This window comes from Macrosteles quadrilineatus, unplaced genomic scaffold (assembly GCF_028750875.1).
Source record: "Macrosteles quadrilineatus isolate MER2022 unplaced genomic scaffold, UCM_ALF_1.0 Scaffold_2__2_contigs__length_208266976, whole genome shotgun sequence".
In the NCBI taxonomy this organism is placed as follows: Eukaryota; Metazoa; Arthropoda; class Insecta; order Hemiptera; family Cicadellidae; genus Macrosteles; species Macrosteles quadrilineatus.
The window spans coordinates 40,036,594-40,050,807 of NW_026542595.1; the positions used below are offsets into that span (position 1 = coordinate 40,036,594).

Below are 14,214 nucleotides of genomic sequence, written 5' to 3' on the forward strand. Positions count from 1 at the left end.
AATTACAAAAAGTTATGAAACATAAAAAAATTCACAAAAAGGTTTCTGATTTTTTAAAGTAAAGCCCATTGTTGTACAAAGTGTTTTCATGTGTTCTATCTATTATTGTGTGAAAATGTCGGTATTTTGGGCCCTAACTTAAAACACCTTTTTTAAACTATATGATTTATCTGTAAGGTATAATATAACAATTTTTATTTTTAGTTTAAATGAAAGTTACTGTTTATTACTAACAATCCTTTTAGCATTTCAAACTCAAGTATTCAAACAACCACTCAATTGTAATGAGCTTCAATGCTATATTGTTAGGTGCATCTGTGTGATAATTGCATTTTGTAGTCATGAATGGTCTATACTTTCAGGTATGGCTACAGTCAAGTCTCTGTTAATTTTTTGAAAACAGCAGTCATGTCAGCAGAAGAAAGAGCTGCCTATCCCTCAGGTAATGAAACGAATACTTTATTTTCAGTTAAAATCTTTCTTTTGAAACATTGAATTTATTTTCAGTCTTAGGGATTAGATAAGGTTTATAAGACCAAATTATTCTTAGATAGTCCTATTATTTTTGGAGCTTCAAAACGTAAATGTTTTTATGAACTCTTGTTGCTACAGTAGTCTGTATTGTCTAGTAATAAATTGGTTGGTTGGAGGTTGTTTGAGAATTGCAAGTAAATACTTTTGTTTTATATATTCAAGAGACATATTTAAATTACAGTCATGATGGTCCTTAATTTGGTGAGTCGGTGGCTCAGTTGGTAGCGTCGCGGACTTCGGGTCCAAGGCAGTAGTGTCATGGGTTCGGATACTGTTCACTGCCACAAACTTTTATCAGTACAGTTCACCTTTGTACTGTACCGGCTCACCCCTTGCTTTGCTGGGTATGTTCCACGCACAGATCTGTAGTCTATGTGAACGGGCAAATGCAAGGATAAAAGAGGCCGCCAACCTCTTTAAAAAAACTTAGCTAAAACCCCCAAAATGTTATAAAATATAATCAGAGAAATACACTAAAAAATAAAATTAGTGCTTACAAAATGAGACCATTAGGTGTCTTCAGTCCAGTACTAATGTACAAAAAATACTTTTTTTGTAGTAAACTCTGACTATGAAGAACATTTGAGGAGGATATCAGAGAGTGGGCTGGACTTACACTCTTGTCTCCAGTTCCTCTTAGATCTCTACTCACAGTGGACACAGCCCGAGGTATATTCATTGCCCATCCTCTTTAATATATATATATTATTTTATAGTAGATGTTAAAATCCTTGTAAGACATTGGTATTTTGCAATCATTATATTTTCCAGTTTTAACCTAATAATTTTATTTTCCTACAGTCACCCGACAAAGTTGGCTTCCCTGTACTGTGTACAGGAAACTGCTAATATCTGCATATTTATACTTTGTCGTACGGTTTATTTATTGTTTCACCTCATTCCCAGCAATGTATTAATGCCTAATAAGACTGATTAGTATATTAAGAACTTGTGAGGTTATGCAGTAGAACCTCCCTAACTGAAATAAAGGGGTAGGAGGTTGTTTCAGATAGCAAAGATGGTGGTTAAATTGGTATTTTCTATTTGTTAAGGTTAATAAGACTTTTATTACGGTATAATATATTATACATGTAGATTATGCTTTTTTTTTATATAATTCAAGATTTACCATATTTTTTAAATACCCATTTCTTTCTTGTAATATTCCACACACCACAGGCACTGACAGACTTCTATCTACTTACATCTTCTTCTAATTACATATTATTATTCTTCTAATTATATAAACGCGTGGATCACGATGGGAGTATCGGTTGTTAAGTGTGTGAATGTGTGTTAGGTGAGTGTTCCACTGAACCTGCTGGTGGAGGTGGTGAGGTCTACGGTGATCTTGTCAGATCTGTTCTCTGAGAGATCTCACTGGGCTTGGCTGCTGGACCTCAGTCTGGAGCTGTCTCGCTCACATACACCAGAAGACGAGATCCTACATCAGTACCTGCTTCTGGCTGCCTGCAAGTCTGCTGCTATCCTGCCTGCTCTGGTAAATATCCTTGTCAGTCACAAATAGTTACAAATTTTAAAGATGTTTGTGTTTTAAATCAAATCAATTGGTGAGTGATTGGAAATAGATTAGATTTGGATGCAGGTCCAGACAACTGTCTCTTGAAATGTTAGCTTGGGAACACTGAGATGTTCACAAATTCGCTGCGATCTCAGGAGATGTTGGCAATTTTGCTGATATGGTTGGTGAGGATGATGTCCTGTCCCAAACCAAAAGTGCAATGCTGTCCATCCCTAATATACCTATTAGGAAACCTAAAAAATAATTATTACACAGGGTGGGGCTGAACAGATTAAGCAATTTGACTTGTGTAGTACTACAGCTGTGTAGGTGTAAGGCGAAAACTTTTGGCTTTGTTTTCTGCAGTTCATACCATTTCAATAGCCAACGTTGGTTTGGACGAGAAACATCAAAATTACACAATGCAGGGTGGCGATCGACCGGGAAAACCGGGAAAAGTCAGGGATATTAAAAATTCTGGAAAAGTCAGGGAAAAGTCAGGGAAATTTGCAAACGGTCAGGGAAAAATATGCATTTTATGAATTGTGTTAAACAAGTAGATTGGCGATATATATTGATGATTACAATAGAAAAGTATAACCATAGAATATTTACATTACTTAAAGTAGAATGAATGTTGTTGCGTAGATACGTTTCCACCGTGAGTCCGCATTATCGTGTTGACAAGAGGTTTCGTCTGCTAGTAGCAGCGCGGGGAATAGTGGCCCACTCGCATGGCAACAGCTACGTCGCTACGTATGCCTCAAGGTCACTTTCGTTGCTATATCTTCTCTTTCCCTCCCTCCTGCCTCTCACTCTATTTTTTTTAAGTGAATTTCAATTAATAAATCTTTGTTACAGTGTTAGCTTTCATTATTGCAATCTGTCTTTGTTCTACCAATGATTTGTCTATCTAAATACAACTCAGTTTCATTCTAACGGCCTCTTAACAACAACTCAAACTCAACCCGTTCCACTTCAACTTGTGCCATTGAATATAAATTCCTATGTGCGTGTTATATTCGTGTCCGATGAAAAACTGAACTCGCATCTATTACATATCGATCCAATTCAAACTGAAGTCGTACCCTGCCTGCTCGATTTCAATTCAATTCATTTCAGAACGTTCCATTGCCTATATTTCCAAGGAGATTTTTAATCAATGGCCAATCTGAAAAAAAGCCTAGTCACTCCACTCCAGTCTTCGGTATTGGACATTGGCATTGGAGTGGAGTGGAATATCGGAATCGGAGTCGGACACAATTAATTTCTTCATCACTCATCATCAAACATTCTCCTCTTTTATTTTCAGTGGTGATAAAATTTACTATTTTTTCCTTGCGATGTGTTCTGAAATAGTCATCAATGTCTCCTAAAAGTGTTAAAACATCTTTTCAACTCAATTGGCTTAATGAGCCTCAATTTTCTCCCTGGTTAGAGAGAGTTGAAAATAATAATTCGGTAGCGAAGTGCAATGTCTGCAATAAAACGTTTAACCTTAGTAATATGGGTAAACGTGCGGTGTCTAGCCATATGAATGGCGAAAAACACAAAAAGTTTATGTCAGCATGTGCTAAATCTGCTTCATTGAGATGTTTTATTAGGTCTATTAATGATCAACCCACAGCGTCGTCGTCTGGTGAAATTTTACAGCAAGTCGCCACTAGGCCTACACCTGTTGAAGATAATATAGTGCAAGTTCAATGCAATAGGCCTCAACCTTACGTAGAAAACTCTACTTTCAAACCTCGAGGGATGGAAAAATTTGTGTTAATGGATAAGGTCATTACAAGTGAAATTTTGTGGTGTATTGAATCAGTAATGACTCATGCCTCCTTACGTTCTGCAGCACACAATGTGTCATTGTTCAAGCTCATGTTTACTGACAGCGATATTGCCTCGAAAATGCAGCTTCAAAGAGATAAAATAGGTTACACCATAGTCTATGGAATAGCTCCATATTTTCAAACCGAACTCCTGAAAAAAATTGATGAAAGTAACTACATGGTAATTGGCTTTGATGAAGCTCTCAATAAAGTTGCCCAAAAGAAACAAATGGACATTAATGTTCGTTTTTGGGACCCGGACAAAAATGAAGTGACCACAAGGTATTTGACATCAGTGTTCCTGGGTCGATCAAAAGCAGAAGACATCCTAGTGGCCTTCAATGATGGAACCAAAAACCTAAACATGAAGAAACTTGTACAAATTTCAATGGATGGTCCTTATGTGAACCTTAAGTTTTTGAAAGATTTGCAAGCTGAACTAAATGATCAAGGTTCTGATGAAGTTAACTCAAAGACACTCCTAGACATCGGGAGCTGTGGACTACATACCTTGTAAGTAGGCCTAAGCCCTTTTTAACTACAGGCTAAGATAGCCTTTACTCCTATAACTTAGCCTATTTTTAAAACAACTAATTAGAAACTTTAAACCAAACATTAGGCTCATCTGTACCGGTACCATATATAAAAAAAAACTAAATGTTGTTTTGTCTAGTTTGAATTGGAAGGCTTTCCATGCCTAAGCCTAAACTTAATCAACACAAAACTTCTACAATAAGTTAGTGGCTTATTAGGTCAGATTTGAACATAGCCTATTAATTATTACACTGTTAGTTGTTATTGATGTTAAATTATTTTTAGTTAGGCCTATTCTTGAGTAGGCAAAAAGTGTTTTATGGCACTAAAAACCTAATCTTATCTAACTGGATCTGACTTGGGAAAAATAAAATTAGGCCTAGGCCTATTCTTATTGCCTTTTAAAATTGAATCAACATACCGGTATTAACTCTCTTACCTTAAGCTAACTTTTATAATTGTCTTAAAGTAACTAAATTTAATATTTTCTGTTAACTGATTACTATTTTGGAATCATATTCGTTATTTTTAGGACTTAACTTAATTACCGTAGTAAAAAATATAGAAAACTTTTGAGCTCGTAAAATTATCCTTTGTTTTTGCATAACTCTTTGAAAAAAATTACCATAAATCTATAGGATTTTTATATTGTTTGCAGACACGGAGCATTTAAATCAGCAATGGTTGTGACAGGATGGGACATTGTTCAATTTTTGAGGTCTGTATATAATCTCTTTAAAGACTCGCCTGCCAGAAGAGCTTACTTCACTAGTGTTACAGGATCTTTAAAGACTCGCCTGCCAGAAGAGCTTACTTCACTAGTGTTACAGGATCTTTAAATTTCCCCAAGAAATTTTGTTCTGTTAGATGGCTACAAAATGTTGAGGTAGCAGAGAGAGCTCAAGAGATTATTCCTCACTTAAAAGAATTTGTTGAAGATGTGAAAAAAAATAAGGGAACTGGAATGGACACATATAGTTTTCAACAGGTTGCAAAAGCTGTTAGTGATCCTCTCATGCTTGCGAAGTTAGAGTTTTTTAAGAGTTTGGCCAGTGACATGGAACCTTTCTTAAAAGAGTTTCAATTTGATCACCCAATGTCGCCTTTTTTGTACACTGACCTATCGTCAATATTGTTGGATGAGATTAAAAGAGTTACAAAGCCAGATGTCATCAAGGAAACCAAATCAGTCACTGCCATCAAGTTAATTCCCTCCAATCTTCTACCAAGTAAAGAAATAAATGTTGGCATTGCTACAAATAGGGCCATCAGTAAGGCTAATGCCATGGAAGGAAACTAACTGATTTAGAAATACTCAAATTTAGAGATGACTGTAGGAAAGCAGTTGTAAAATTTGTTGAAAAAATGTTAGAAAGGTCTCCGCTCAAATTCAAGCTGACAAAAGCGCTTACTTGCATAGATCCCCAAGTAATCGCCAGGAACGAGAACACATCACAACTAAGGATGGAATCATTGCTAAATATTCTATTGGAGTTCAATTGGGTACCTAGTTCAAGAGTTGACAAAACCATGAGAGAATATTGCACCTTGATAGCGTTGCCAAATGTAAAGGATAAGATGAAGTCCTACACTAGAAAAATAAGATTAGACCATTTCTGGAATGAATTGGGACTATCCCCAGAATTTAGCAATCTAGAAAATATTGTAAAGCTAGTTCTGTGCCTTTCGCATGGAAACGCTAATGTCGAGAGAGGTTTTTCGGTCAATGCTGAATGCATTGTTGACAATATGAGGAACGAACTCCTAATTGCAAGAAGAGTGGTTTACGATTCAATGACAAATTTGGGCGGGATTGATCGTTTTATTGTAGAAAAACCTCTGATCAATTCCGCTAAGAATGCTCATTCAAAATATGTCGAAGCACTCAATGAAAAGAAAAAACAACAGGAAAAAGAAACAGAAAACAAAATGAAGAAAAGACTTGCAACGACTAAGTTAAAAGAGTTGGAGTTGAAAAAGAAAAAAATATTAGAGGAAGCTCAAAAAGAAGTGGAGCTTTTAAATGAAGAAATTAAATCCATAAAGTGAAAAAGTGTTATTGGTGGTTGGTGATCTATTCATTTGGTAGGGATGGGGTACTTCTGAACTTGAAATTTACCTTTACAGACATTTTAAAGTGTTTTTTTTATTTTTTATTGTGTATTAAGAGTAAATACACATTCAACATATGAACAGATTTTTGTATTTTTCGGATATTAGATTTTGTCAAACATTTATTTGACCAATAGCCTAACTCAAGAAATGAAGCTTGAATAAGCTTTGGAGATTGTAAATTAAAAGTACAAGGGAAAAATATTTGAATTTTATATTTTAGGCCTATAACATACATGACCTTAATAACAATGGTTGTGTAGCATCAGTTCATATCATCATTGTTGCTCATGATGGGTGAGTAAATCCTTAAATATTTTTAAGTTAGGCCCATTGAAAGCATTCTTTCTTATCAATAACCTATTTTTTCTTTTTACAAGCAATTTCAATTAAGTTATGTTTTTTACCACCAACAAAACAAACATATCTCTGTACATAACTCTGTTTTGTTGAGTTATGTATATTCAACAACTTATTCATGGTCGTCAAAAGTTAGTTGTTTTTCATATATGATTCGTAGGCTATACTAAGATCAGTCAGGGAAAAATACAGTTTTAACATTAAAAATCAGGGAATTATCAGGGAAATTTATTATCCTGGATGAGTAGCCACCCTGACAATGTTTATTTCAAAAACAACAAACCAGTCATTATGCTTTAAGAGGAGATTTTTGCCAGTGGCTTTTTAATCAGCTCAACCACACTATTCCTTGTTTTTTAAATACGCACTCATTGCATAACCTCGATGTTGGCCAGTCTATCCCATGATGGCTTTGAGAAAGGTACGAGTCACCCACATGGCTGGTAGCAGTCCATGGTCCTCCAGTGACAGAGTGTTGAGACTGCTAGAGGCTGGACTCAAGGCTAACTTCTCATCCACCAGGCTGGCGGCAGTCCATGGTCTTATATACCTCTTGGAGAGTTTCTCTAGTTATTACCATGTTGCAGGAGACAGAGGCCAGTGACAGAGTGTTGAGGCTGCTAGAGGCTGGACTCAAGGCTAACTTCTCATCCACCAGGCTGGCGGCAGTCCATGGTCTTCTGTACCTCTTGGAGAGCTTCTCTAGTTATTACGATGTTGCAGGAGACAGAGGCCAGTGACAGTGTTGAGGCTGCTAGAGGCTGGACTCAAGGCTAACTTCTCATCCACCAGGCTGGCAGCAGTTCATGGTCTTATGTACCTCTTGGAGAGTTTCTCTAGTTATTACGATGTTGCAGGAGACAGAGGCCAGTGACAGTGTTGAGGCTGCTAGAGGCTGGACTCAAGGCTAACTTCTCATCCACCAGGCTGGCAGCAGTTCATGGTCTTATGTACCTCTTGGAGAGTTTCTCTAGTTATTACGATGTTGCAGGAGACAGAGGCCAGTGACAGTGTTGAGGCTGCTAGAGGCTGGACTCAAGGCTAACTTCTCATCCACCAGGCTGGCAGCAGTTCATGGTCTTATGTACCTCTTGGAGAGCTTCTCTAGTTATTACGATGTTGCAGGAGACTGAGGCCAGTGACAGTGTTGAGGCTGCTAGAGGCTGGACTCAAGGCTAACTTCTCATCCACCAGGCTGGCAGCAGTTCATGGTCTTATGTACCTCTTGGAGAGTTTCTCTAGTTATTACGATGTTGCAGGAGACAGAGGCCAGTGACAGTGTTGAGGCTGCTAGAGGCTGGACTCAAGGCTAACTTCTCATCCACCAGGCTGGCGGCAGTCCATGGTCTTCTGTACCTCTTGGAGAGCTTCTCTAGTTATTACGATGTTGCAGGAGACAGAGGCCAGTGACAGTGTTGAGGCTGCTAGAGGCTGGACTCAAGGCTAACTTCTCATCCACCAGGCTGGCGGCAGTCCATGGTCTTCTGTACCTCTTGGAGAGCTTCTCTAGTTATTACGATGTTGCAGGAGACAGAGGCCAGTGACAGTGTTGAGGCTGCTAGAGGCTGGACTCAAGGCTAACTTCTCATCCACCAGGCTGGCGGCAGTCCATGGTCTTCTGTACCTCTTGGAGAGTTTCTCTAGTTATTACGATGTTGCAGGAGACAGAGGCCAGTGACAGTGTTGAGGCTGCTAGAGGCTGGACTCAAGGCTAACTTCTCATCCACCGGGCTGGCGGCAGTCCATGGTCTTCTGTACCTCTTGGAGAGTTTCTCTAGTTATTACGATGTTGCAGGAGACAGAGGCCAGTGACAGTGTTGAGGCTGCTAGAGGCTGGACTCAAGGCTAACTTCTCATCCACCAGGCTGGCGGCAGTCCATGGTCTTCTGTACCTCTTGGAGAGCTTCTCTAGTTATTACGATGTTGCAGGAGACAGAGGCCAGTGACAGTGTTGAGGCTGCTAGAGGCTGGACTCAAGGCTAACTTCTCATCCACCAGGCTGGCAGCAGTTCATGGTCTTATGTACCTCTTGGAGAGTTTCTCTAGTTATTACGATGTTGCAGGAGACAGAGGCCAGTGACAGAGTGTTGAGGCTGCTAGAGGCTGGACTCAAGGCTAACTTATCATCCACCGGGCTGGCAGCAGTTCATGGTCTTATGTACCTCTTGGAGAGCTTCTCTAGTTATTACCATGTTGCAGGAGACTGAGGCCAGTGACAGAGTGTTGAGGCTGCTAGAGGCTGGACTCAAGGCTAACTTCTCATCCACCGGGCTGGCAGCAGTTCATGGTCTTATGTACCTCTTGGAGAGCTTCTCTAGTTATTACCATGTTGCAGGAGACTGAGGCCAGTGACAGAGTGTTGAGGCTGCTAGAGGCTGGACTCAAGGCTAACTTCTCATCCACCAGGCTGGCAGCAGTTCATGGTCTTATGTACCTCTTGGAGAGCTTCATTCATGTAAAGGTACTCTACAATCAGTGTAGCAACCATTTTTGAAAACACTCAACATTGGATTCAATAATTATTTTGAATAGTTTCAACCTATCAAACACTCTTTGATAGATAAACTTCTTAATGTTAATGTACTTAATGTAGAATGAATAGCAAATTGATGATGTAGAGAATTTTAGTAAATATTTAAGTTGTGTTTTTTTTCTTTTTTTGATATTGTGAACTGCTTACCGTTCAAGTTTCTGATGGTATTTCTCACGAAGCTTTTCTTTGACAGAAATTGATTGAATGTAATGAACCAACTACAATTTGTGTCCATGTGAAGAAAAAGTACCCGTAGAAATATATTTAAGAGTGCTGCTATGAAATTTACATGGATATTTAACCCTCCCAGTGTTACTTGACGAAAATTCGGCAAGCACCACACTTTGTATAGTGTTACTTGCCGATTTTTCGGCAAGCAGACATCGTTTACGGCGAAGGCTCTATAACTGACTGAATCGGATTGAACTGGATCGAGTTAGGTATCGTTCTTTCCGTTACATTCTAAGCTGTCTCCAGATGTCTGTCTCAGCGCTGTATTTTTCTCCTAGCCGATCATAATTGATGCAGACAGCTGACGTTCGTGTTTCAGCCATCTTGGTTATTTTACGTCGGTGCCTTGTGTGTTTTAGTACGTTTATCGTCGTTTTTAGTGGTAAAAATGGACAGTAGTGATATTCGTAATGCACTAAGTGAAGATATAAGTGATGTAGAAGGATTTGTTGATGATCCCGAAGAAGTAGGCAGTGACATTGATGTGAATTATCCTTCAGATTCTGAACTATCTTTGCTAGACTTTTCGTCAGGGAGTGGAGAGGAATATGTGCCCGATTTGAACGATTTAGAGACGTCAGATATTGACGAAAATCTTGAAATTGAAAATGAACAAGACACTAATGCAGGTAGGCCTAGGCTAATACCGGTACAGCAAAACATAGAACCTTGGATTAGGGTGTATCCCCCCGAACCTCCGAAAGATGTCAGACCTCAGTTTCAAGTTAGGGCTACAGGACCCAAAGATTTACCCCCAAGAAATTCTTCCCCTATCAATTATTTGAACCTATTTTTGACTGCTGCCTTTTGGAGTATCATTACAAGAGAAACAAATGCCTATGCTCAAAGAACATTAGATGAAAAGAGAGATAATTTGAGTCCACATTCTAGGCTCAAAAGATGGTCCAATGTTTCCATACAGGAAATGAAAAAGTTTTTTGCTATTCTTATCAATATGGGAATGACTGTTAGAAAAAACATCAAATCATATTGGGACACTAGAAAAACAGAACATATAGCATTTTTTTCAAACACCATGGGGGTAAATAGGTTTTTACTCATAAGCAGTTTCTTGCATTTGACATCGGCCCGCGCTGTTGAGAGGGGTCAGCCTGGACATGACCATTGGATAAAAGTAAGGTGGTTGTTAGATCATCTCAATTCAAGTTTCAAAAAACACTTTGTACCAAATCAGGAACTCTCCATCGACGAAAGTGTAGTAGGAACAAAGAACCGATGCATATTTATTCAATATATGCCAAATAAGAAACATAAACAATACGGCATCAAGAAATTCGAACTTTGTGATAGTGCCACCAATTATGTTATGCACATGGAACTATACAGTGGACGTGATTACCTTGCTGAAGCTAATTACGATGAAGAGTTGTTTACCGAGAGGGTAGTAAAGAACTTGATTGAAAAATCTTCATTGTTTGACAAAGGATATCATGTCTTTACGGACAATTTTTATACAAAGATTCCGTTGGCTGAACACCTTCTTGAACGACAAACATTCATCACCGGAACCATAAACAAAAAGTCAAAATTTTTATCAAAAAGAATTAAAGACTATAACTTAGGAGAAAGGGAAACAGTATACTTTAGAAAGGGAAATCTGTTATTGGTTGGTTACCGTCAGAAACTGAGTAGAAAAATTGTGTATATGATTTCTACAGCATACCATGCGGAAGATCAAATTATTACAAGTAAAAAGGGACTGAGAGGCATGAAACCTGTTATGATACACCATTACAACCAGTTTATGGGTGGTGTAGATGTAAGCGACAAATCTGTGTACCATATGTCTTGCAACCGCACCACTTCCAAGTACTGGAAGAAGCTGTTCTTCAATTTTATTGATATTGCGCTCGTAAATGCTTACATTCTTTACAAAGAGAACACTGACAAACCTGTATCAAGAAGAGACTTCCACATATCTATTGTAGAATCCCTCGTAGGCGAAGAAATCTGCGATGCCTTACCTGGACCAGTTCCTGGACCTCGCGGGGATTGCGGTGACCACCGACTTGAAAAACTGCCTCGAAGAAGTGAAAGAAAGTGTATCGTTTGTAGTCACACCAAAACTAGAGGCAGGTCTTCATATTGGTGCCCCGGATGTAATGTGGGTGTTCACAAAGAGTGCTTCCACAAAATGCAGCACTTTTGGAGGCATAACAATGGCAGAAAAAGGGCCAGAGTGCCCCTAGACCAAGGTAGCGGAGAGGACTCTGATTAGGCCCATGTGTTAATTCTTCTGTATATAATATTTCTATTCATAAGTGTTAAGTTTTTATTTACAAGTGTTGAAAACTATTGACAGCAACAACTGTGCAAGTTTTTTGTCTGACTTTTGTGACTTTTTGTAAATATATTTTGGATACTTTGTAATTTATCAAGTTCAGCAAACGAATTCTTCAAGTTCGGCAAAGGATTCTGGCCCCAATCAAGGTAAAACCATGCTGTATTTTTCTCATTTACTAGTAGGCTGATTTTGTACTAACTGTAAATAAAATTTCATACAACATGAAATACTCTGGTTGGTTCAATATGTGTTTTTATGAAAGGTGTTGAGTCATTTGGCGATTTCGGTATTTTCTTTCAAACGCGCAAAACATGTTTTTCACTCATAACTTATTTATTTGATAACTTACCTCACTATATGATTATATATTTGTAATCCTCATTAAATTTAGAACAAAGTGGCTATTTTCAAATATTTATAGGCCTATAATTTATACAATTTCATTGAGCGGAAACTTTTTTTTTTTCAATTTTTCCAAAATAATTTTTTTTTTTTTACCTAAAAAATTTTTTTGAAACAAATATTCCATATGTTTTATGTATGATATTGAAGCCCATGATTTTCCAAACAAAATGGTATATAGAACATTAGAATTAACATTGTTATAAGCTTCTCAGATCCGTTTTAATAAAACCTTGCAAATGCGCCAAAAATAGGTGGACATTTCGGTATTTTCTTTCAAGCGCACAAAACATGTTTTTCACTCATAACTTATTTATTTGATAACTTACCTCACTAAATGATTATATATTTGTAATCCTCATTAAATTTAGAACAAAGTGGCTATTTTCAAATATTTATAGGCCTATAATTTATACAATTTCATTGAGCGCAAACTTTTTTTTTTTTTGAAAATTTTCAAAATTATATTTTTTTTACCTAAAATTTTTGGCCTAAACTATGGACACTCGGAGGGTTAATAAAAAATCCAAATTATGTTATGAATAATTTGACTAAATAAGAACTCCGAGATAAAAATTTTTTGACAGAGTAAATACATAATGTTTTCTAAAATAATCAAATTTTTACAACAAGGACTCATTAATCAATTACAGACTGAGGAAAACGTTAGTGAAACTCCCAGCAAAGTGCCAGATACAAGGCAAAGACTTCTATCCATGGCAAAAGAGTTTATCAACAAGCACTTTACTACCGAGTCTTCCACTCTGTAAGTACTTTCATAGCAATATTTGCCTAACTATTTCAGTTTTTCTCCAACTTAATGTTGTCCATTCATTTTTACAGAGAATACATTAAAGATAACAGAAAAAGTGCATTCCTAATAATTTGAAAATCAATTATAAAAAGTTTCAGTTTTCTTTTGAATTTAAAGTTTATATTTAGCGTACACAGATTGTGTGTATCACCAGCTGTATCTGTATATACAGTAATTTGTAATTGTCACCTCCATTCCTCCATACTCTATCTGACTGTTGTGTTACTTGTATAGACACAGTGAGGACAGCCAGCTAGTGGTGTATAGTCTGGTGTTTTATTTAATGGAACACTCACCAAATGATTTACCTTCAGAAGTACAGTCACATCTGCTACAACTGGTCATCTCCACATCCTCTGGAAGACAGATAGTTCTTTATCAGGCACTTATGCAGGTCAGTGTATGTCCAGTTTTAAATTCCCATCAGTTTTAATTCAAATGTTTTACTAAGAAATCTAGGAATTTTAGGACAAAAATATTGTCTTCAATTTAAAAATACATAGATTAAACTATCACTATCTCAGTCTCAGGTGCATAGTTAAGCAACCACTCCCCATTAGTGCAATATAGTCTTTTCATAGACAGTTCATACAGTAGACCTGGCTCAACCGAAATAATGATAACTGAAACCGCCTAATAAAAGAAAAACATTGAAATGCATCTTAGACAAAAGAAGTGAATGTGAAGTGACCTAACAAAGAGGGATGGCACAGGGTTTGGTGTTAAGGCCGTTGATTGCTTCACAGTGCAAACTACAAACACACTGGCCGCCTTACTATGAATTTGAAAAGTACATGCTTTAAGTAGGGTAATAAAAACATACTAATATTAATTTATTTTAAGAACAACTTCAGAAGTGAATTTGTAAACTTAAACAACCAGCAACATATCAACATAGCAACCAGAAAATCCACTGTCAATAGTATATTTCATGACAAGAGTAGAAAGTGAGTCATCACATATTTGAGACCATGTTAAGTGCGAGATTTATCGAGAACTTTAAAAGGTTGAGAATATGTATAGACCCACTTTCACTCGCGT

The 14,214-nt window shown here is 37.4% G+C and overlaps 1 protein-coding gene across 1 annotated transcript in view; it reads left to right on the forward strand.

Moving 5' to 3' along the window:
* LOC128984097 (huntingtin-like) overlaps positions 1 to 14,214 on the forward strand; it is a 108,041-nt gene that overhangs the window by 76,858 nt on the left and 16,969 nt on the right. Inside the window, exons 48-64 of the mRNA XM_054403379.1 lie at positions 363 to 442; positions 1,094 to 1,203; positions 1,835 to 2,035; positions 7,476 to 7,624; positions 7,746 to 7,838; positions 7,880 to 7,972; positions 8,014 to 8,106; positions 8,148 to 8,240; positions 8,282 to 8,374; positions 8,416 to 8,508; positions 8,550 to 8,642; positions 8,684 to 8,776; positions 8,818 to 8,944; positions 9,088 to 9,168; positions 9,224 to 9,349; positions 13,013 to 13,125; positions 13,408 to 13,567. Of these exons, the coding sequence (XP_054259354.1) occupies positions 363 to 442; positions 1,094 to 1,203; positions 1,835 to 2,035; positions 7,476 to 7,624; positions 7,746 to 7,838; positions 7,880 to 7,972; positions 8,014 to 8,106; positions 8,148 to 8,240; positions 8,282 to 8,374; positions 8,416 to 8,508; positions 8,550 to 8,642; positions 8,684 to 8,776; positions 8,818 to 8,944; positions 9,088 to 9,168; positions 9,224 to 9,349; positions 13,013 to 13,125; positions 13,408 to 13,567 (1,891 nt within the window). The remainder of the gene's footprint in view (positions 1 to 362; positions 443 to 1,093; positions 1,204 to 1,834; positions 2,036 to 7,475; positions 7,625 to 7,745; positions 7,839 to 7,879; positions 7,973 to 8,013; positions 8,107 to 8,147; positions 8,241 to 8,281; positions 8,375 to 8,415; positions 8,509 to 8,549; positions 8,643 to 8,683; positions 8,777 to 8,817; positions 8,945 to 9,087; positions 9,169 to 9,223; positions 9,350 to 13,012; positions 13,126 to 13,407; positions 13,568 to 14,214) is intronic.